The sequence below is a fragment of the Terrapene carolina genome, unplaced genomic scaffold, assembly GCF_002925995.2.
Source record: "Terrapene carolina triunguis isolate 2854851 unplaced genomic scaffold, T_m_triunguis-2.0 Scaffold113, whole genome shotgun sequence".
Taxonomy (NCBI): Eukaryota; Metazoa; Chordata; order Testudines; family Emydidae; genus Terrapene; species Terrapene triunguis.
In genome coordinates, this window is record NW_020664464.1 from 28,110,443 (window position 1) to 28,135,703 (window position 25,261).

At 40.3% G+C, this 25,261-nt stretch overlaps 1 protein-coding gene across 1 annotated transcript in view; it reads left to right on the top strand.

The window, feature by feature from the left end:
* The window catches only part of FBN2 (fibrillin 2), a 250,004-nt gene that overhangs the window by 73,072 nt on the left and 151,671 nt on the right, over nt 1-25,261 (top strand). The window contains exons 8-11 of the mRNA XM_024193355.3: nt 13,716-13,841; nt 20,123-20,275; nt 21,024-21,257; nt 24,109-24,246. Coding sequence (XP_024049123.1) covers nt 13,716-13,841; nt 20,123-20,275; nt 21,024-21,257; nt 24,109-24,246 — 651 coding nt within the window. The remainder of the gene's footprint in view (nt 1-13,715; nt 13,842-20,122; nt 20,276-21,023; nt 21,258-24,108; nt 24,247-25,261) is intronic.

The window sequence follows — 25,261 nt, forward strand, 5'->3', positions numbered from 1 at the left end:
ATATTGGCTGATTGTAGGTCAGAAATCTGAACATGTAATGTTTGTGCCTGGCATCAAATAAAGTATACTAATGCCAAGAGGAGAACTTGTTCAAGGATATCCCTACTTCTTAAGAGGGCAATTAAAACATGCTTTGCATTTTGCTCCTTTAAATCATCCAAAGCTCTCTTTAATAATTTTTTTTAAAAAAGACTATTAAACAATTCTCCCAGATAATGTTCATAATGAATGAACTAGGTAGAATCAGTAAAGAATGTTCCCTTTACTGTATATGATGTTTAAATAAGGGAGTGTAGGCAGTTTAAGTTAGTGTACGTGAAAGAACTGAAATCAGATAACAGTGTGTGGTTTGAAGCACTTGTTATTTCAACTTGAATAATCAAAAAGGTTTTATTTCCTACCTGGCTAGCATCCTATAGTACTAAGGTGGAGAGAAGGAAGAGCCTGTCTACATTAGAAAAATTTGTGCTGGTGTAATACATCAATATTGTTATATTGGTGCAATCTTTTGAAATTTTCCTAATGTAGAGAGAGCTTAAAATTGTAGCACTTACTCATCTTTGAGTGATTGTCCATCCACACACATTCTACGTTTGGGGTGCAAGCTCCCCATGCATACGAGATCAGATTATTTTGAATAGTAGTGCCCGTTGTAGCTACTCCTTCACTGTTCTTGCCCTCTCCCTTCCCAAAGCAAGGGTAAAAAAGATGGGGCAGCTGCAGCTCATGCTCAGTTTCTTCTTACCTCCTGTGGGTGTGAGACAGAACCCACAATATCAATGTTCTTTGCTTATGAAGTTACTAGTTTTCAAGTTTGAAGTTTCACTAGTTAAAATGTTAGGTTTTCTTCGATTACACTGCTCTACAGCCAAAATGCTTCTGAAATAAATGTAGTCAAACTTTACTAATTCTGGGTCACTGAGAACAAAAATGATGCTTAAAATTGTTGATTGGCTCTAGTTTTCAAGATATGCTAATGGGTCAGTATATACGACCCTTGACTTGGGAATGGCGGAGGATAAGTGAGTTATAAAGGGAAGGGATCTCAATTTAAACCAGAAATGACTAAAATACATCTTTGACTGGATCTATGAATAAATCTGACTGGGTTTGGACAGTACTTGCTTTTTAGGCAAAACAATGAATGATGCAATCTGAAGCTGGTATTGCGTCATACATGATATGAATTGCATCATGTTATTCCTAGAAGTCATGGATGATGCAATCATAACGAAGCTTACATCACTCTGCTGAACAAATTGCCCTATCTCTGCTCCAGAAATCATACAGTGTCGTGCTCTCTTATTTGTCAGTGTTTGATTTTGCAAAGGGACACATTTCTGTTTAGCCAAAGTGAGCAGAGATGCCTCGTACTTGTGTGAACAGTGCAGATAACTTCTGCTATGTTTGTGGTGAAGTGACTTTTGCATCACAAAAGCGCAGTATAACCATTATGGTTAAGAAAGCCTATCACCTTTATTTTGGCTGCAAAATTGGAGATCAGGACAAGAGGTAGGCCCCACACATATGCTGCAACGCTTGTGCAACAAATCTTCGCCAGTGGTTGAACAGGAAAAGGAAATCAAATCATTGGCACTGCAAAAGGCATAGGAGAGAGCCAACAGATCATACCAGCAATTGTTACTTCTGCATGGTGCCTCCAGTTGGGAAAGGTGTGTCAAAGAAGAAAAAGTGGACTGTGCATTATCCAAACATTCCATCAGCTATACGCCCAGTACCCCCCCGGAGAAGGACTGCCGGTTCTTGATGCACCAGAATCATTCTCACTTGAGTCAGACGAGGAAGAGGAAGAGGATGAAACTTCTGGTCCTGAACCATCAATGTCAAAGGACCCACATTTTCTCCCATCCTCCTCCTCTGAACCACACCTCATAACACAAGGTGAACTGAATGACCTTGTCAGGGATTTGGAAGAGTAAGGCAGAGCTGTTGGGCTCCAGACTACAGCAGTGGAATCTCCTGGCAGGTGATGTTAGGGTTTCCATGTTCCGTGACCGTCAAAAGGATCTTGTCCCATTCTTCTTCATGGAAGGTGATCTTGTAGCCTGCAACATCGATGGTGTGATGGCAGCCCTCAACATCGTTCACCATCCAGATGAGTGGAGACTGTTCATTGATTCATCAAAGACAAATCTTAAAGCTGTTTTACTGCATAATGGCAATGTTTTGCCATCAATTCCAGTTGGTCATGCAGTTCATATGAAGGAAACCTATGACATGAAACAACTTTTGAGGTGCATAAACTATGACCAACATCAGTGGCAGCTCTGTGGCGATTTGAAGGTTGTTGCTCTCTTGCTTGGTCTGCAGACTGGATACACAAAGTACTGCTGTTTTCTCTGCGAATGGGATAGTCGTACAAGAGATTCCCACTACATCAAGAAAGATTGGCCACTCCGACAGTCATTGGAGCCTGGGAGGAAAAGTGTTCAGCATCCACCACTTGTTGAATCAAGGAAGATTTTGTTACCACCCTTACACATCAAGCTGGGTCTGATGAGGAACTTTGTCAAGGCCACTGACAAAACACAAGCAGCTTTCAAGTATCTCCGTGGAAAATTTCCAAGGTTAAGTGAAGCTAAGATAAAAGAAGGTGTCTTTGTTGGTCCTCAGATTCGTGAACTTCTTCGAGATGATGCATTTGACCATGCACTGCGTGGCAAGGAAAAGACGGCATGGAAAGCCTTCCAGTTAGTGGCAATAAATTTTCTCGGAAACAACAAGGCAGACAACTACAGGTTGTTGGTGGAAAACCTCCTCAAGGCATACAAAAGCCTTGGTTGCAACATGTCACTAAAGATACATTTTTTGCACTCTCATCTAGATTTTTTTCCACCGAACTGCGGAGCAGTGAGCGACGAGCACGGCGAGCGATTTCACCAGGACATTGCAACAATGGAGAAACGCTATCAGGGCAAATGGAGCCCATCAATGCTTGCAGACTATTGCTGGACAGTGACAAGAGATGCTCCATTTAATGAATACAAGAGACAAGCCAAGAAGCGCCGAGTAGACACTGAATAGGACTAAACTATGTACATAATAGTTTTTTGCCTTTTGTTTCATAATCAATTTTATTTATATAACCCTTTTGCTGATTTTTAAAGTGTTACATAAACAGGACAGGTGAAATATCATGTAAAGCAACCATAAACACATGAAAAGACCTAGGTTTACAATTTATGATTAAAACTCTATCTACACAATATACATAGACATAAAATGTAAAAACTTAAATATCTTAGAAACAGTAGCCAATCGGTTGTTTTAATTGTCGTATTTGAATTCAGCACATCAAAATACATAATAAATAGCACATTTTATCTCTGAAGCAGACGACTTTTCAAAAATTGTAGACCAGTGTTATTTAATCTTTCACTGCAGTTAAGAGCAGTGTACCAGGGGTGTTGGACAGCCAGTCAGCCTAGTGGTTTGAGTACTTGACTTCCTGCCCCCTGCTTCTGTGGGGAAGCTGGCTGGATGAGTGATAGAGAAAAGCTACTCTGCTGCAGCGCAAGCCATTCTCCTTTGTAGCAGGAAACCCTTGACCAGGCTAACGTATAGAGCCAAATGGAAGAGATTCTCTATCTGGGCAATGCAATGTCAGCTTTTACCAGTAACAGCCCCAGTACCTGTGGAATAGTTCACCAGTAACAGCCCCAATACCTGCTATAATATTGACTTTACTTGAAACAAACCAGATGTTCCCTTTGTTCAGTTGGGGTGTATCTCTAATGTTATCCTCCAATAATCCCCCTCTTCTCTACTACATTGTTTTCTCACACTCCAGGCTGTTGAGATTTTTCAAAGGGCTCCCCTATATGTTTCCACCAGTTTGAGAGCCCCTCCTTCATGAGACCTCAATCTGGTTTTGTTGAGTTCCCCATTTTAACTTTGGCTACATGCTGTTTTTTTTTTTTTTTTTTTAAATGGAGATATCCAATCTCCTAGAGCTGGAAGGGACCTTGAAAGGTCATCGAGTCCAGCCCCCTGCCTTCACTAGCAGGACCAAGTACTGATTTTGCCCCAGATCCCTAAGTGGCCTCCTGAAGGATTGAACTCACAACCCTGGGTTTAGCAGGCCAGTGCTCAAACCACTGAGCTATCCCTCCCCGTCTCTGACATCTTTCAATGAAACTGCCTTCCTGGTGGTCTTCAGATCTTCTAGATGGATAGGAGAGATTCAGGCTCTCACGGCAGGCCCACCATATAGAGTCACGGTCCCACCTCACCCAACAGTTCTGCGTAAGGTGATCTCAGACTTTGACATCCGCCAACCTATTCACCTCCTGGTCTTCTTCCCAAAAACACATCCCTCTACAACCAGAAATAAACTCTGCACACTGGATGTTGTGAGTAATTAACCTTTTGTTTGGACATAACCAGACCATTCAGATGTGCATCCAGACTCTTTCTTTTGTGATATTTGCTGAAAGGGTTAAGGGTCAACTGGTATCCTCATTGAGGCTATCTAAGTAGGTCTCGGATTGTATTTAGACTTGCTATACCTTAGCTAAGAAAGATTCAGCTGGACAGGTCAGCGGTAACTCCACCCATGCCCAGGCAACTTCTGCAGCCTGTCTAGTGAAGGTCCCCATATCAGAATGATGCAGAGCAAAAATGTAGAGTTCAGTCCTCAGATTTTTCCCTGGTGCAAGCTCCCATGCTATGAAATTTAGTAGCGGGGGTCCTCGTTCAGTGGGCCTCCTCTCACCCATCTCCTGACACTGGTATAACTGCCTGCTTGTCGCCAAGAGTGGAATCTCTGAACAGTTGCTCGAAGAAAAAATAAAGATTACTTACCTTCCTGTAAATGTACTACTTCAAGCTGTCAGTTGTCCACACAGATCCCATGTCCTGCCCTTCATTCCTGCTGACCAGTGTCCTGTTCCAGGCATTCTTATTGGTGAAGAAACTGAGTGGGGGTTGTGGCCTTACTTGGCCACAGGAAGTGAAAGGGTGTGCAGGAAGTAGGTGCAGTCCCACCAGACACTGCTATTCAAAAGAATCTGATCTCATGCAGATGGTGTGCATGAGCATCAAGTGTGGAATCTGTGTGGGCAACACATCTTAAAGAACCATAGTTTCCTATAGAAAAAATAATCTTTATTTCCTGGCACCTGACACCCTGAAAAATAGAGTGCATATAACAAAAAGTTGTACATGTTAATTTACTGTAATATGAACATTATAAAGAGAGTTTATATTTCTATAAAGACATTGGTTGAAGGGGATTGCTTACTGGTCCAGCATATATGTTTTGACACAGAACCAATAAGCTCAGAAAGGTCACTTGTTCTTTTGATTTTAGTAAAAGGTATAACATAATCCTGTCTCTACCTCCCACCCACAAGAACTGATGCAGGTGCAAACATTTTCTTATAGTGTTGCAATTTATAGCTCACTGGCTTATGTTTTCCGCTCAGTAAAATGATCACGAGGTGGTAAGGAAATAGTTTAATAAAATCTCTTATATGTAGTCGGGCCAGTCTTTGGAATGATTTTAGTTACCAGAGTCATAGCATCAATTTAGCCTGTGTTTTGGGACTGGAGTATACCTTTTTAGTTTTTCATTTCCCTCTAAGGCACTAAAAGATCTGGACAAGTGCTGATTAATACTGGGCCAAGGCCTGAGGTCTTTATTCTGGGCCAGATCATTCCCATGGAAGGGCATCTTGGAAGAAAATCTCCCCTTGTGCTGCTCCACCCTCCCCATCATCATCCACGAGGAGGAAAAAGGGAGTGGGTTGTGGTTTTCCCCTGCAGAAAAGACTATGCGCATCAGCGCATCTGCTCTGTCCCCAAGTAGGCACTGGCTATGTGACTGGACATGGTACCAGGGATTCCCTGGCTGCAGCATCCCTGATGGGGAGGAGAGGTTGATGCAGAAAAGAAGCTATAACCCCAGATTTATATTATTTTCCTAAATAAGCTCTGTGGGGAGATAGGGGGCGGGGGTGGGAAATTTCACACGGCATCCTGGTGTATTAGGGGAAAGAGAGAACGTATATTTACACTGCACATTTTTTTCGGCAGCGTGAAGAGTACATACACTATATGCCCCCCTCATATGGGTATAAATAGCAGTATAGATGGTGAGGCTCTGCTTGGGCGAGTAGAGTACACCCTGAACCCTGTGGATATGTACCTACTCATTCAAGCAGTGCCTTCCTTAACCCTGCCCCCCCCCCATCTATGCTGCTTTTTTTAAACCATGGAGCGTCCTGCTGCTAGAGCCTTCTCCCATCACAGGGGAAAATTCCTGTTGTGAGGAAGGGCACAGGCAGCTCCCCATTGCCACAGCCTTTCACTGACATGCATAGCTACACACTGCCTTGTGGATGCAGCCTGCTTTTCACTGCGGCATGTAACTACATATGTCCTACTGGCCATTATCAGTGGTGGAGTATAGACATAGCCATAGTCTGAGGGGTGGGAGGGATGAAATTGATGCATGGGAGGAACCAGCCATGCACAGATTTTTGGGGGTGACAATCCAGGCCTCAATTTTTACTCAGGCATTTTTTGGTTAAAATTCCTTTGGCTTCAATGGGAGTCTGAGTAAAAATAGAGTGCCCAGTCCTAGATGATTACAACTGAACTTAACTGGAACTGGTCATGTAAGTGTTTGCAGGTTAGGGCCACAGGGAAGGACATCTGGAACTGGCCCTCTGTGAGGAAATGTCTGAGAAGAGAATGTGTGTATAGGAGGAGGATTCAGTTATTAGAGGGTCCATTGTTTTAATGTTACTTTTTATTTAAAATGTTATACAAAACTGATCTCACTACCGAGTATTCTACCCACTCCCTTCCCCTCCCTCAATATGGAAGGCCAGATGAAACATTACTTGCTGACTTAAAAAGGGCAAAACCTACAATCCTTACCCAGGCAAAACTCCAGTTTTCAATGGGAGTGGTAGGAATGTAACATTGACTATTCAGCCTTTTTTTAAAACAGTAAGCTTTACACCTACGAGGGTGAGATTTCAAATTCTCTGCTATATCCTTTGGCCTTAAGCATCCACATGTACTTTTGTATTTTTTTGTTAAATTTTATTTTCTGGCAGCAATAATTGGAATAAATAGGAGTGTTCATGTCATGCTTTTTCTACCTTAATGTATATTTCCCTCAGCTGTGTTGAGCACTAAATCCATTTATTTCTCTGCTAGACTATTACTTTGCATTACTCACCTGTGTTTCTTTTCTGAAAGATCAGTAAAAGATCTATATTCTGTTTATAGAGTATTTTGGGAGGCCAGAGCTAGCAGTTCTTACTGAGGCAGAACTCACTGAAATAAAGGGAGTTTTCCCTGAATAAGGATTACAGGGCATACACAACAGATATATATTGTATATGCAACTGTCTGTGCGTGCCTACATATACCTACGATCTGTACGTAGCTTGGACACCTGTTTGGGGGGATTTGGCCCATAACATTTACATAGCACAGGATTCTAATTTTTTTAAATTTATTTATAGTCTTTTCATAGTATCTGAGTAGCTCATAAACATTTACAAATTTATCCTCACAACACCCATGTAAAGTAGGGAAGAATTATCATCATCATCATCATCATCATCCTTGTTTTACAGGAAGAGAAACTGGCAGAGAGACAATAAGTGACTTGTCCAAGGGGACATGGAGAGCTAGGATCTCCTGAGTGCCAGTCTGGTACCGTAACCAGACAAAAACCCTTCCTACTTCTTTGGCATAAGCTTATCGATCTGCAGTATATTAGGTGTCATCTTAGGGCTAAAATTGTGTTTATTTTGAAGACTACCAGTGTATACACGACCCTCATTTTAAGAAAGAGATATATTTGACTCATCTGCTGGTGCTCATGCAAGTTACACATGTGGGTCCTGAGGAGAATGTACTCTTTCAGAGCTAGATTCTGCCTACTACTTCCACGGTGTTCCGGGAGGGGGAAGGGGCCCACCGCTTATGTGGACCACTGTGTTTGCCTGGTGGTCTACATAAGTGGTGGGTAAAATTACCATACGTGCACTTAAGGAAATGTAGGGACTGTGCCCTAATTACTCCCTTGTGGGTGAGAATACACCTCATCTCTTGAAGGAGTACAGCAGTTTGTCCTTCCCCCCAGTACACCTGGATGCTGTAGGAGGCAGAATGCCACTGGTGCTCTTCCCCTGCTCTTGTGTGGTATGGTTCTGCACCACTCACCCTGCAGGGCAAGGCCTATATGTAACAGTCTAACTCTCTTGATGAAACTTGATACCAAAATGTAAACAGCCTTTTAAAGAATAAAATTCTATTTCTGTTTTTCCTTCCTTGTATAACATACCAGTTCATTACACCGTGTGTGTTAAATTCAAACTTGACACTACATTAGACGAGGTAGAATATAGCTAAAACACTTCCACAGCAGCCTTTTTCAGCGTTCAGACGTTTCTGAGACCCTTTTTTGGTACATTTGCCAAGATATTCATCATATCCTGCCTACTATAAGCTTTACAGTAAAAAGCCATGAAATCTGGCCGACAAGTGGCTAGGCTGTTTTCTTTGGCAGACAGATATCCTATTAATACCTGCAGCTGGGATGTTTGCTTCATACATTTAGAGCCAGGTCTTAACGGAGTTTGCTCCGTTTTATCTTCTTAGGTGCAACACCAGAAGGGCAGACACTCAGACCTTAGGTTTGTTTCATACTTATGGCAAGGTCCTTTTTTACAACTTAAGTAGCATTTCCCCATAAGCCTTAATTTATGCTTGTTTTATTGTGAACTGTGTGGCTCTTCCAACCAACCAGTCTACTGGTCTTTCTGAAGTAAAATCTCAAAATTTCCAGTCAGTGCTAACTGAAATCTTGTTATGGGTATATCGATGCACAAGAATGGGGGTAAAAGGAGTTTAGCTTAGAAACTAGTGGCAAGAAAATATCCTTAACATGGTGCTGGTAAAATGTGCGATGAGTCTCTTGTGCAAGAAATCAACCTGGGAATTTTCTCCAAGAGCTTCTGGTATATTGTTTGGTCAGGAGGGTAGGGTTTGCCCTCCCCCATGGAAAAGGTTGCAGGATCCATTCTCCAAAACATGGTAGATCCTCAGGGAATTGCAGGAGGCCACATGGAAGCTCTCCTCAGCTCCCTGGCATTCAGTGGAGGGTACGTTGTAGAAAAGATAATACGGCCCTAGACTGATAACCTTTTCTAGGGAATCTGCATGGGGCCAGGTGAGGAGAATGATGTGCAGTCTGCCCCCAGCCCTCTAGCTTCTTGTCCTGGTTTGCCCAGTCTTCATGCAGTCCCTGCAGACTGGCAGAGCAGAGCACCCTGTGTGGGCTGGAAGCAGGGGAGTGATAAAACAGAAGTATCTGGCCAGTCCTCTCCTATTCTCACAGGGCAATGCTCCAGATTCTATCTCCTCATTACCTGGAGGGAAAGTGAGTCCCAAGCTGTAGTTAGAATTACAATAAAGGGTACAAAATTGTATAGCCTTTTAAAGCCTATGTTTATTGCACACAGAGATTTTCTAAGTAGATGGTGCTGCCCATTAAAGTAGCAGCAACCCATCTATGCAAGATAAAGTGAAAATAAATGAGAAACGCCTACGTTTCAACAAGCGCCTGTTGTTTTTAGAAGGCAATGTTATACATGTAATTCAAGTTATTTCAATCCATTTCTGTGCGTCACAGCTCTTTCTCCCACTAAGTCAGCAAAAAATAAAAGCATCCTGCAAAAGATTGCTGCAGGTTTGGAGGTGTCTATGAATGGTGCCAGACAGATAGTCCTGGACAGTGAAGTCTTGTATCTAGTTGCAGAACCAGCACAGTAACAAAGATGGACAGTGTAATTTTCCTCACACTACACTGCCATTGTGCTGGAACCTGATGTGCAGGGTTTGAGAGAGTAGAGAGCTTCCCTGCCCATGCAATCTGTGACATCTCTGCTGAAACTGCCAACACAAGAGGAACTCTATTCAGAAAACATGAAAAAGATCCTCGTGGATGATTTGTCCTTGCCAGTTTTCCTTTCTTTGTCTGTCTTTGTGACATTGTGCCTTAATTCTTGCTTGGTAGAGGGGATTATCATTCTTGTTTTTAACCAGTTATCAGTTATGATAGAAATGCACTGCATAGAAGATATCAAGACAAGGCATGCAATAGATTCCAGTTCTGCTATGATTTACACACATGGTTTCATTTCATTGGATTAAATAGGATGGTAACCCATTCGCCACATCATATATTTGGTCATAATGTAGTAAATTCATGCAAGATTTTGTAGATTTCCTGGGGGAATTACTTGGTTTAGATTTATACCACCATTTGGTATTCTGAAACCTCTGTGGTGGTTAGCTATGATGTCACAAGTGAAGCTATTATTTCTTAGAATGTTTTGATCTGGCAAAAATGGCTTTTTTCTTACAAAATGCCTAAATCTCTACAAAGTGTGGATACCATATGTATTATAAGATGCCAGTTAAAACTTGCCAAAGTTAGATGCTTTATTAAAATAAGACAGTATCAAAGTAGTGGTATATAAAATCTAACAGAAAACAGTAAGTGAAAATGGATAAAAATATGTCTAATAGCTTCTTTGCTCTTAGTGTTCTTTTAAAGCTTGAAGATTCTTCCTATTCTGATATTCTTTTTTTCCATTTGGCAAATATTTTAAACTATATACAAAATGGATTATAATTCATTATTTTTATTTATTTATTCATAATAATTTATGTAGCTGTTTCTGGTAGTCCCTCAGGGTGGTGTTGGGTCCTATTCAAAAACAAAGGACGATGCAATTTCTGCCCTAAGAGTTTACAAGCTAGCTCTATACTGTTTGTTTTATTATTGGTATAATAAAAGCCTCAGAAATTGTGATCTGCAACAAAAATACAGTTAACAGCTGCTGCTGAATCAGCAGAGGAAACACAAGCAAAAGAAGTATTAAAAATATTTGGTCCAATTATGCCCTCTTCCCCCTTCTTCTGCATGGAGACAGGGGGTCAGCCGCTGAGCTATGGGAGGAATAGGAAGATTGTTCCCCAGTCTGTCCTGCAGAGTTCCATACAGAAAAGCAATATTTTAAATAGCCTAGCTGAAAAGATTAGAATTTTTCACTTCCTCTGATTAATATTCATAGTGTAAAACATGCTATAAAGGTCATATGATCCTCTAAGATATAAACTATCTGGGTGCTTTGGTGGTAGAGCAATGATAGTTGTAAGGAGATTTCCCGTGTACAAAAAAAGTACCTAAAAATCCCCTGAAAGTTTTACAGTGAACATTTCACCATGTTTTTTATTGGTTCCCTCACAGTGCAATATTCACATGCTCAGTAGGGCTGTGCATTTTCCTTTTCAAGTACAGTATGAGATTGTACCCTCTAGATCAGTGGCTCTCAACCTTTCCAGATTACTGTACCCCTTTCAGGAGTCTGATTTGTCTTGGATACCCCCAAATTTCATCTCACTTAAAAACTACTTGCTTACAAAATCAGACATAAAAATACAAAAGTGTCACAGCACACTGTTACTGAAAAATTGCTTACTTTCTCATTTTTACCATATAATTATAAAATAAATGGATTGGAAGATAAATACTGTACTTACATTTCAGTGTATAGTACATAGAGCAGTATAAACAAGTTGTCTTTATGAAATTTTAGTTTGTACTGACTTTGCTAGTGCTTTTTATGTAGCCTGTTGTAAAACTAGGCAAATATCTAGATGAATTGATGTAGACCTCTGTATACCCCAGGGGTATGTGTACCCCAGGGGTATACATACCCCTAGTTGAGAACCATTGCTCTAGATCCACATTAATGCATGGGGGATTTCTTTTGTATCTCTACCTAGTGTGCTGTCATCCCTGTGACTTTGTTCCCACATTTCCTTAATCCCATGGGCACTCTTCGTTGGTTTGGAATATCCACAGTGGCAAGATTGAGGACTGGATAGAGTGGGGGAGATGAGATGCACATTGTACACTCATTGGGCCCCCAACTGTGTTTCCCTAGAGGAGACAACACAGCCCAGGGCTATTTTTTCCCCCCAAGTTAAACCCTTCCCCACCCCCATCTCCTGGTGCAGCCATGACTAAGGAACCAGAGGTACTCATGGGTCAGAGCCAGTGCAGAAGCAATAGGATGATCCCTGGAGCTCTGCCAGGTTTGGGGCTGTGTCCCATGACTTTCTTTAGTGGGAGTGAAAATTCCAAGTCCTGAAGGGACTGTATGGGGGACCTCTGCAAATTGATCCTCTTTGAGAGTTCGTTCTTCATAGCTTCTTCTGAGCTTTCTTTATGAGAAATGATGTGGGCCCAAAAGTTTGACTTTTTTTTTTTTTAGTTTGTTTTATGGGGTAAAACTCTCTTAATGTCACTTTGCAACCAAGAACTTAAATGCAGACTGAGCCAAAAACACCAACGTTTTCCAGGCTTTGGGTGGTGCAAAAGCCACAGAGTTTCATATTCTTTCAACTGGAAAACATAAGTCAGCCCAAGTTTGTTGGAAACTTGGCCCAAGCTTTCTCAGAATTCATCCCAGGTTTAACGTGAGCCAGGTTTCAAGTTTATTACAAAACCTGAAAGATGGCAACTTTAATTTGGCTGCAGGTTACATTTAAGAGAGTTACTCAGAGCTCTAATAAACGGAGGTCACCATAAACAAACACAGTGTGGAACTAGAATTACAAAACAAGAATAAAAAACAAAACCACTACCACCAACATACCTATCTAAAAAAAATGTTCAGGTTGTAAAGTGAAGCACTCAAAACTTAGGAAATGCCTGATACTTGAAACTGCCCCCTTGTACTTATGCATTATGATGCAGTCTTTACTTACTATGTGATCAGGTATTTCTTCCATCCCAGCCTACTCCCCCCTGTTGCTCACCTCTCAGCATTACAGTCAGACTGTCTCATCCTCACTGTGTGGGCACCAATATGGGGAGCATTGAAAACACAAGTGTGTGTTTAGCTCCTAGTACATGCTCTCAGTTCTGATACCCAGCATCACATCACTCCACAGGTTTTGTTCTGGTCAAAACTTGCTCCATTGACTTGGTGGTATCTCCGTTCACATGAGATGCGACCACTGCTTTTAATGGGACTGTTTGCGTTACCAAAGATTAATTCTATGAAAGGATGTATAATGATTGAGTCCATTCTTCTGAAGACTACAGTACAGTTTCTTTGAAATACTTGAGGCTCGCAAAGCATCAGGAATGCAGCTGGATCTGGCTAGCTGAGAATTCTCACAGCATGGGGAGCTCTTAGCAGGCGCAGAGCCATCATACTTGACCCCTATTCTGCGTGCCCACATTCAGCCCTAGAGCAGGGGGAATGTTTGGGGTAGGGCTGACCGGTGCTGCATCTCCGCTATGCTTACCTGTTTTATGGTCCCAAAGCAACCACAGCCATCTGATGTGAGTTAGAGCAGCGTCCAGACTGCTTTAACCTACTTCAGGATTTAGGGTGGCACAGAACTGGAACATACAAGGAAAGCCGGCACTGTGTGATCAGTCAGTTTTAAACAGTCGACCTGCAACTGCTCTGCAAACCACAAGTGTTCCATCAACCACAATTTCTGAACCATTTCAGTACTTTATTAAATCTGAGCTGCATTCTAACTGAATGTAATGCCCTTCATTTTTTAAAAAAAATCTCTTATTTGACAAACATTATATGCAAGTGTTTTGTTAATCACCTGCTTCTTCCTTCTTTGAATAGATATCGATGAGTGCAGTATCATTCCAGGAATCTGCGAAGGTGGTGAATGTTCTAACACTGTGGGAAGTTATTTCTGCATTTGTCCACGTGGCTTTGTCACATCTACAGATGGATCCCACTGTATTGGTAAGTACATCCTTCTGTGGGTTCTTGGGGTATTCTCAAGCCAGAGGGAGGGATAGCTCAGTGGTTTGAGCATTGGCCTGCTAAACCCAGGGTTGTGAGTTCAATCCTTGAGGGGGCCACTTAGGGATCTGGGGCAAAATCAGTACTTGGTCCTGCTAGTGAAGGCAGGGGGCTGGACTCGATGACCTTTCAGGGTCTATTCCAATTCTATGAGATAGGTATATCTCCATATAATAATAAAAAAAAAAAAACCTCTGGCCCCTACTGTAGCTTACAAGCCAGAGCTGGGGCTGTGGGCTGAAGTTCTCCTTCAATGGAAATTTTTGCCAGGGGATCCACACTGTACACAGGCACACTGGCCTTTCTGCCACAAATCCGAAGTCTGTTCACAATGTCCCACTGTGCAGTTCTGTTTAGAGCGCCATCTGCAGAGTGGGAGACTCTGCATGGGCTCTCTTATGGCCCAGGACCCTCAACCAATACAGTAGAAATATGGTTTGGTTTTTTTACAGTTATATTTCCAGTTCTGTGCCTCTGCAGCTGGGAGCAGGATTAGACTCTTAGCTAGGAAATAATAAGCCACAGTTATGTGGACAGACATGAGAAATTAGAATCACACTCGTTGCTTAACTCTGTTTCTGTTGAAGTCAAAGGCAAAACTTACCTTGATTTCAAAGGAGCAAGATTGAGTCCTTGCTTAATATTTCAAGGTCTGCCTTGCATAGGCGTACTTTACCTTCTGAATGCCAGCGTTAGATGTGCACTCATGTAAACTTAGAAGACATCTACAGGAAATGAAATGAATTGCTATTTCATTTGGCTTGAGTGGCCTTTTTCCATTTGTAAGAATAAAACAAAGATCAAATGTCAGTAGGTTAGAGCTCTCTGGATCTGACTTTTTAAAAAATCTTTTTCTGTCCTTTTTAAAATATGTGTTTTTAGATGTGGTAATGTGTGTCATGAATCTTTTCACTATGTTTGTTTTACAGCCGCATGTATGCCAAGTGTATGGTTTAAAATGTAACGTTGACTTGGCTGAAAATATCGTTTACCCTGTGCAATAAACCATTAGCTGTTAACCTACCATCTTGTGTCACTTATAATGTAATTTCTTGAGGTGGTTGTGACACTAAGAAGTAGCGTAGATGTTGCATTCTCAGGCTCAGATCCAGCAAACACATAGGCGTGTGCATAACTTTATGTGTTGAGTTGTCCAATGACGGTAAAGTTTCTCACGCACTCAAGAGTTTGCAGGATTGGGGTATAATTTGCTTGCAGAATTCAGGTGCAAAGTAAGTGAAGGGCAGAATGGCAGCCTGTTTTGTTAATTTAGATGGAATCAATGGGTCTAAAGAGTCAAAGCATGACGCTGCCACTGTCCAGTATCAAACAGCGTTAAACAAGATTTGGGCTTTGATATACAGAGACATCAGCCTGCTTAGTACTTAAACAGAGCCTCAGTCTGCTGTGCTGGCAAATACACCATTAAAAATCCTTTTGACCTTTTATTAAAAATACAGAAAAGATGGGAAAAACAGTTAAAGCATTTGAAATATAAAGTATTAAGTATGGCTTTCATTTTAAAACATCCGTTGTTCCCTTTCGTGTTAGCTGGAGAGAGTTTTTTTAGAAGTGCTCCCCACCCACCCTTTCTTTGAGAGTCTCTTAGATGGTAATAACTGTTCTGTTTGGGGAAAAGCAAACAGGTTACTTGAACTGGGCTGGAGTTGTTGTTGCTGTTATTGATAAAGCCCAACCCTATTTCCTAGAAGACAGAACAAGACAAACACACCCAAGGGGGAGAGAAAAGAACAGCAACGATTAAAACTATGCAGCTTGTTTCTGATGTTGACTTTCACGTGTAATCTTGCTTCTGGAAAAGCCCAGGCATAGCATACTGTCTTATTAGCCACTCTGAGGCCTGGCAAATTTGTACAAGCAATGGGCATTGTTCTTATCTGCCTCTCGTGTTGCAGGCTTATAATAGCAGTCTTGCAAAATATACAGTCTTGGCCAGTTAAGCCAGATTTTTATTTGACAGAAGGAAAAAGTAGAAGGATAGAAAAGACAAGAAATAAGGTGATGAAGGAAAAGCATATACGGGATCTGTGTGTGAGGAAAAAGTTTTACATCCCAGCTGGGATTCAGCAGAAGCCAGTGGAAGTGGCAGTGTCATGGGGGGAGGGATAGCTCAGTAGTTTGAGCATTAGCCTGCTAAACCCAGGGTTGAGTGTTCAATCCTTGAGGGGGCCACTTAGGGATCAGGGGCAAAATCAGTACTTGGTCCTGCTAGTGAAGGCTGGACTTGATGACCTTTCAAGGTCCCTGTCAGGTCTAGGAGATAGGATATCTCCATTAATTAAATCTGGGTCCCTGTCTGGTCAGGACATCTTTCAAGATGAAGACAAAAAAGATCTGACGGTGTTACACTAGAAGCTGGGATCCCAGAAGACAGTGGGGGTGGCAGCCATGATGGTGGAGCTTGCCCCTTCCCCTTGTTTCAGTCAGTACTTCGTTCACATTCATCCCAAAGTCTCTTTCTTCTGCATCCGAAGAAGTGGGTTGTAGCCCACGAAAGCTTATGCTCTAATAAATTTGTTAGTCTCTAAGGTGCCACAAGTACTCCTGTTCTTTTTGCGGATACAGACTAACACGGCTGCTACTCTGAAACCTCTCTTTCTTCAGGATCTCAAAAGTGAGTGATGGGTAGATTAGCCCATCCCCTCATTATTTTGTCCACCAATTAGGCCTAGTTTCTGACACACCAGTTTTGGTTAATTGATTTCTGGGACCACACTTCTCTTATTTGTCAGACCCGATCTTAACCCAGCCCTTGAGTTATATCAGTAGGCCTTTTTGTTTGGACTAATTCAATCTCCCTTTTGCCCCTTTTCCCATCAACATTGATTATTATATTCTGATATTTTATGAACTTCCACTCACTTTTTACAATTTCACTATTAGGGTAAATTTACAGTTATTACAACAAGCCTTATAACTGTGAATTAACCTTTTTCTGTCAATTTAAAGTAGACATTTGAAACCATTGGAACAATTTTGGGTCAATAATTTTCTAGATTTTATTTTTAATCAAAATACCAAGTTATTTTTATGCAAATACCTATTTTACCATTCCTATTAGTCTTCTTAACCTTCCAATTACTTCAGTAATGCAACAAATCAGTAGTTGAGACTGTGGCAGTAAAATAGTTCACTGCTTTTGAAGGAACTAGGGTGTCACAAGCATTGGCATGTCACATGCTGAATAAATGCTCTTGTTTTATATTTCTCCATCCAACTCAATAAAAATATAGACAGAAGTCCAAATTTTAACTTCTGAAGCACATATATGATTCCCACTGAAGCCAGTGAGAGCTGCATATGCATATTGTGTGTGTAAACATTTCCTTCTGACTTGAGTTCTAATTTAGAAAAATAGGACATCCATCTGCAACAACTGCACTTTCTCTACGAAGAAAACTTATTAACACATCTTATCAAGTAAACAGAAGATTCCTTATCTTCTCATTCTTTTTTATTCTGGAAAAATTATTTGGCTCTTAAATTATTAGCGTTCATAAGAAAGCATTCTGCCAAAATTAGATTATTTAAGAGAAGCCTGAATGGTACTTCAACAGCCAGGTGCAGTGTACTAACTAAAACTTCGCTACATGAGAAAGTTGCTAACATTAAATTTGTTGCATGAAATATTAATTCTTTGGCTTGGATAGGAATAAAACACATAAGAAAGTGTACGTCTAGAAGACCGGTATTTCTGTACTGGCTAAGTCGTCTGTTAGTCTGAGCAGACTCAGGAGTCCTTAAATCCATTACTGATAGAGTGTGACTTTAGATAATCCACTTATTCTCTGGTGCCTCAGTTGCTTCACCTGTAAAATATGGATAATGAGCCAGTTTGTCTCCAATTTAATTTTTTCCCTGATTGTGTCCTAGCAACAGGCAGTAGAGGTATGTTATGGAGAACAAGCACATATGTGCCCACACACACACACAGCTGTAGGGCATAGGTCCTGCCATACCCACTGGCTTGAAGTGGTTTCCATCATATATAGGGTTTACCGTTTGGTTCAATGCCTCCCAGCACTCCGACTATGAAACAATTTTTTTTAGCACCCCTGCAACAGGGTTGGTCCATGAAACTTCCAGTCTCCTGAGATCTATCACAGACTGTGGTCATCACTGCCAAGGCCCTATGCTGTTTCTTGTCCCACTTCCAGCCCCTTCTAGCTATTCTTTCATACTAAGCAACGTAAAGCTCCTAGTCTTTAAGATTAGACAGTCAATACAGTTTTAAAGTGCTTAATGACTATAAATGTGGGACTGAGGAGTCTTTTTAACTTGCTGCACCAAGTAGTTGGAATGAAGTAGTCTTAAAATTATAAAGGGCTTTTAGAAGAAACACGAATTGCCATTTTTAATGTCATATTTGTTTGCTTCAGCTTGTACCTTTATATTTTATAGTGCTGTATTGGTTTTTGTTTGTTTTTTTGGTTAACATCCTAAAACCTAATTTGAGGTAAATCTGTAGCCTTTACATTTAAAAAAAAAAAGCTGAATAAAGCCCCTAAAGTTCAACTGAACACTCAAAGAATATCTTGATAATAGTTCTTGTGTTTAAAAAGGCCCTGTGAATTTAACATGACACTGTCAAGGCTGTTAGGCCTTAAAATTAACATTCTGGACATTACCTCACTGTAATGCTTACATGAAGCTTAAATTTGACTTCAGTGTTTGTAATCCTCCATCACTTCTGCACCTTTTTTGCTCCTGCTTATGTTGAACTTCGGAAAACAGTCTGATAAAAATTCACAGCCTATTTCTGCTGCCATTACTCACACTGAACAATACTTTTTCTTTGCTAATAGTCCTATTGCTTTTCGTGGGACTACTCATAGAATAAGGTACTATTCATTGTGAGTAAAAGTGGTAGATTCTGGCCCTACATATTATATCATATATTACATCATGAAAGAAACATCAAGAGCCACATTTTTAAAAATCTTAGGGCAATTACTCTTTTTGTTCGGACAACTACAGTTTTTTCTCATGCACAATTACTAACCCCTGTGTCAAGCCAGTTCTAGAAAATTTATGCACATTTGTAGTTAGTCAGTGGAACTTTTGTTGTGAGTAGAGCAAGGATGGTTTGACACATCATTTGCACGTGTAATTTAGATGCATAGTTTTGAAAACTTGCCTTAAATGTTCTGAATTATATTCTTCAGGCCAAAGTAGCTGTATGGGCAAAAAATACTACAAATTGGTCAGTTCAATTTAGCACCTAAAAAAATTGATCAGGAAAAATTTAGCAGAGTTTAATGTTATTAATCCAAAGTGAATTGATTTCAGATATGTTATTTAACAAACCTAAAAATGAAAACGTTTATTGCACTGTTGAAACATATATTGTATACCATTTATTGATAGTATAATTGCAATGTAAGCTATTGTATGCAATTTTTGATAGTTTGTCACTAATTTTGATAACATACATTTATCTTTGGTCCAGTCCTGCTTCCCTTTAGCCAATTTGAGTACTACCTTACTCTGTTATTAGTTCCAGTTCAATGGCTCTACTTGCCGAGTAAGGGTGTAGGGTGTGCACAGGCTTTATGTTGGGCTAGATTGTGCATCTACAATACCCCCTTTGTAAGGGACAGCATGTAAATGCATTGCCCCAAGAGCAGCACAGGGAGGAAATTATGCCTTGGAGGCTCCAAAAAGTAGCAGATTGCTACTTCCTGGCCAGCAAGTTGGGCTGTGGAGCCACCCACTTCCTGACTATATACTGGGGGAGGGAACAGCAACCATACAATATTTGTTTACTTCTAAATGCCCAGAACAAAGATCTGAGGAGGCTGCACAGGTTTGTTTGGGTATGTATGGAGGAGAAGAGGGGTTTCTTACTCTTCCCTATGTTCCAGGATACCTGCACCATCTTCTGGCTAATAGAGATTAAATATGTGGTCATTTCCTTGAGGAGTCTGTGAAGGGACTTGAGGGGTTTCCCATGGCTAAAGTGGAAGTAGAGGAAGATGAGTTTGGTAGCAACATTTTGGATTAATGCAAGATTAGTGTCACTGAAAAATTATGGCATTGCAATAAACCAGTTGTTGATAAACTTTGTCTGACTGTATTTAAATTTGTTTTTATACAACTTTTCAATTGCTTTTCTTGCTATTACTCCTAGTGTTTGCAATCACTGGGGCAAATTTCTAAAGGACAGTTCATATTAGTTTGTTTTTTTAATTAATGTCCAGATCAAAGGGCAGGCACATGTTTCTCCAGCTTGGTGCATGGTCGCTGTGCACAAGAACTTCCGAATAGGTTTACCAAAATGCAGTGCTGTTGTGAATCTGGTCGATGCTGGGCCATTGGATCTGTTCCTGAGATGTGTCCTGTGAGAGGCTCTGGTGAGTGGTTTTTGCTGCCCATTCCAGTTATGACAGAGGTTGTTGGAAACATTTTAAACTACCTTAAAATCAAAGCTTAAAAAAAGTTAGGAGTTACATTATTATTCATTCTTGTGTTTTCAGTATGGATGTTTCCATCTGTGAACCATTTTTTCTGGTCCATTATTACTTAGGACCAGTTTCTGTAACCCCCTTTTGTTGACATTGGAAGTAGTTCTTGTGAACTGAGGAAGATTTTGTGGTCAAGCTCAAAGAGAAAATGAGTCTGAGGAGCCATAGTTCATTACAATGTAAAGGAACAGCTGCTCTCTTTTTCTATAGATTTCATGTTTCTTTGAACTGGCAATGTACATGACATGAATAATCTCTCAGCCTGGCACTCACATAGCAACTTTCCACATTGGTGGCGTAAATGTGTTTTCATTTTACCTACGCTAAGATATCTGCGGGACAGGGATTAGCATATTTTTTTTATCCATTCCCTGCCAAATGCTACACCAAACAGCTAGGAGTAAATTATAACACGTCCTAGTATTACTGTACATGGTATTCATTAAGTAACACCTGTTATGACTGTGAATGCCTCATAAACATAGGAGTAGAAGAGAGAAGACAGTAAATTCCAAAATGAGGAGTTGTTACTTTATTTTTTCTTATTATACAGAGTTCTATATTTCAGCATCTTCTTTACACACTGAATTAGGCAAGACTGTTTTACTGTATGTCTCTCTGTGTTCTTTTTTTGTAGATGAATACCGCAGACTTTGCATCGATGGAGTTCCCGTAGGAGGTGGTTCCAGACCTGGTGGACCAGGAAGCAATGGATTCCTTCCTGGTGGAAATGGGAATAGCTATGGCCCGGGAGGAACTGGATTTATTCCCATTCCAGGTGGCAATGGCTTCTCCCCTGGTGTAGGAGGAGCAGGTGTTGGGACTGGTGGCCAGACTCACACTGGAAATGGTGCAATCATTACTGGGCTGAGTATGTTTCCTTGTTGTTTTTTAATTGTTTCCCTCTGTTTTTGATTAGTTTATTGCTTCTTGCTTGTGTTTCTTAGGCTTTATTCTGAAAATGAGAACATCTCTCTGAATACACATCCTTACTAATGTAATTGCATATAAGAAATGTTGTATTCTTTCATGACGGTGAATTTTCTAGAGAGTTTAAGTCCCTTTTTTCCCAACAAAGATCACAATACAGACATGTTCAATATTTCTTTATTTGGGTTACAGAGATTAGCTTTCTTATTGGTCCTTCATACACTGTAACTACCTCTATTTTTTTTACAATCCCTCTGTTTACCAATTATTTTCACCTTTTACTCAATGAACTCCTCATTAAGTTGTATACCTGCAGTGGCTTTAACCTCAAACTTCTGTTCATTATCTATGAAACCCACACACCTTCTGAGTATGGTGTTCTGTCCCATTTAGTGGCACCGAGACCACTTAGAGAGAGAGATTAATGAGTCTGTTCTACAGCCTGAGCTAAGAGCCATATGGCTTTTACCTCATGCAGTCAGAGGCGTAGTGAGCGCCCTCCGACCGGAGGGGGGCCCGCAAGGAAGGGGGCCCTTAAAAGTGGCAAAATAAATACCGCATTCCAGTTTCTGCATTGTAAGGGGCCCCGCCCGGACATATGTTCGGAGGGGGCCACGTTTGGAGGAGGCCACGTTCTTTGTTGCTACGGCCCTGCATGCAGTAGAGGCTCATTCATTTAGCTTCAGAGGCCCTAGGTTCGAGCCCGCCTGCCGACAACTGGGATCTGTCAGTATTACATCTACACATTTGGTAAAAATATAAATTGCTGGAGGATTCTCTGCGACTTGAAGTCCTTAAATCATGATTTGGGGACTTCAACAGCTGAGTCAAGGGAGAGAATTATTCCAGGAGTGGGTGGGTCAGCTTTTGTGGCCTGCATCATGCGGGAGGTCAGACTAGATGATCATAATGGTCCCTTCTGACCTTAAAGTCTATGAGTCTACATGTTATAAATTATACAGGGGTGTGATATATTTATCATTCACATTTCTGGATCATCTACACTCTAGCCATTATTCCCTCTACCTGTGGCTTCTTCTAACACTCCAAACCCATGAGTTGCATCAGCTACCCAAGATTTAAAAAAAAAAAACTGCCAGAAAATTGTCCATCAAATTCCACCTTCCTGAATCAGTTTCAGTCCCCAAAATCCCCAACTATTGGAGATGGGACACTAGATGGGGAGGGCTCTGACTTACTACAGAGAATTATTTCCCAGATATCTATCTGCCTGGTGGGTCTTGCTCACATGTAGCTGATCACTATATTTGTAGTTGAGATGGAATTTTCCCCCAGGTCAGATTGGCTGAGACCCTGGGTTATTTTTGCCTTCCTCTGCAGCATGGGGTACGGTCACTTGCCAGTTTAAACTAGTGTAAATGGTGAATTCTCTGTAACTTGAAGTCTAAAAACCATGATATGAGGCCTTCAGTAACTCAGCCAGAGGTTAGGAGTCTATTTCAGGTGTGGGTGAGGTTCTGTGGCCTGCAATGTGAGGAGGTCAGACTAGATGATCACAATGGTCCTTTCTGACCTGACCTTAAAGTGAGTCTGACTTGAAACAGTTTTCTTTTTTTTAAATAAATAAAAACTTTATTTTGTTCACAGTCATAAGATCTATAATCCTGCTACCCTGCAAAGGTAGAAGAGGAAGTTTCATTCCAGGAGAAAGAGGAGATTTCTAGCCTCCCAGTGGGGATCTAACATTCACTTTTGGATCCTGAGATGTCAGTTTTTAAAGCCCTCCCCCTCTATATTTTTATATATAGAAAATCCATTAAGTTATTTTTGGAGGCATTTTACATTTATTAGTTTTAATTTTTCTCTCCCTCTCAGACTTGCAGAATTAGACTTACAAAGATTAAAGCTTTACAGAGAGAAGGATACAAGAAATAATTCCATAAATGTTTTTAAAATTACCTTAAACATTCCTAATATAGTTTTTCTGTAACATATAGCGCATATACAAAATATATAATGGCATGGTGTGATATAAAAGCACTCATTCAGGATTACCTGCACATCTCCCCCGTTGCAACTTATGAATAAAGCAGTCATTGCAAATTCATGATGCTAAAACCTTTATACCATGCTATCATGTGTTGCCGGTACATATAAAATCTGTGTGGTAGTAACATCCATGCGATACACTGTAGACCTGTTTTATCAAGCAGCTTTGAATATCTTACTTGCATATTGTCCACCAATCCATTGCAGTCAGTATTACTAGCATTCCAAGCCACTGAGCCGCCAGTACTTTTGAAACATACTACTAGAGGAAATCTTTCCTTCTTTTTCTTCCAAATGTGGAATTGTCCCTTCCCCCCAAAAATTACTGCTTTGGCCCAAGACCCAGGATGAACAATAATCAGTTACTAATACCTTCTGCAAGTGATGCAGGATCAGGGACATAGTATAAAACAGAGTATGGAATATTAGGATAAATACACCATAAATAATAAAGTCATAGTAATGAATTACCTGGATCCAAACCCAATGATTCTCCTCTCATCAGACATTCAATGTAAAAAGTGTATCATAACCAAGGCCATTTGTTTAATTTTTTTCTGATTTTAATTTATGTTTTTGTTATCTTACTGTCCTATCAATAGTTCTTGGAAATACTTCTTTTTAAGTATTTAAAGAATACCTAAACTCACTGATTTGTTTACAGAAAAATTGTAAACTCACTGATTCGTTTAAAAAAATAGTTAAAAATAATTACAGATTATGTTATGCGTGCCTATTTCACATTCTGATTCAACTTTCTCATCTTCTGTAATCTGTTTCAGCAATCCTCAATCAGACAATAGATATATGTAAACACCACCCCAATCTCTGCTTAAATGGACGCTGCATACCAACAATTTCCAGTTACCGATGTGAGTGCAACATGGGATATAAGCAAGATGCAAATGGGGATTGTATAGGTAAGTGTAAATTTTTACAGTTAAATATTTCATTTTTAAACCCGTTTCTCTAAAAATGAGATTTTAATTTTGAGTGCATTTTATTGTTTTCTCCACAGAATGTTGTTAGTATTATTGGTCCTTGTGAAAAAATAGTGTGGGAATTATAATTCTTTATACTGGGACAATGTGTAAGTCTTAAAGGAACAAGCTTTTCAACTAAAATTGCTATGTATCTCAGTAAAGAATAGATCTTTTTGTTTATTATATGTTAGTGTGATTGTTGGATCATTGTACATCTATCCTCACACTTTGTGGGCCAGATTCTGCTCTCATTTACTCTGAATTTACAGTGTGGTAACTCCATTGTTGTCGAGTTAGTGTGGATATATACCAAAGTAGCTGAGAGCAGAATTTGGTCTATATGTGTGTTTTACTCACTCTTGAATGTGAATGGCAAAGAGTTTTTGTAAAGATCCCAATTCATTAACAGAATTTATGTACAGACTTAAATACCAAATGCATTTACATTATAAATCAAAACACTTGAAATTACCTGTGAAGAACTGAATTCAGTATTATGTGTTTTCCCTTCAACTGCTGATGGCTTGACACACTTTTAAAAGGCAGAAAGAATGCATCTCCCACTCTATTTTAGTGGTTTGTGATGTCATCAATTCTTGTAAGGCAACACAAAGCGTGGAACGATAACAGAACTGCTAAGAAGAATTCTGTTTTCAGATATATTGTTTGAAAAAATATTTTTAAGTTTTAATAATTATTTCTGTGCCACTGTGGAAGAGAGAAACTAGAGACAGCTATGTGTGAAAAGATTCATGTCCCATTAGGGGGAGACACTTCATAATGGCAAAAAATCTTACTGCTCACATCTGTTTTCAGTAATTTCCAGAACATAGGACAAGAAAGGGGTCCTCTACAAAGGGGACATCTTTTGCCTCCAGTCCTGCTTTGTGTATTCAGGATCCCTCTCAACCTGGCTGACTTCTATTTGCTTACTGTGCAAAATTATTTCAAT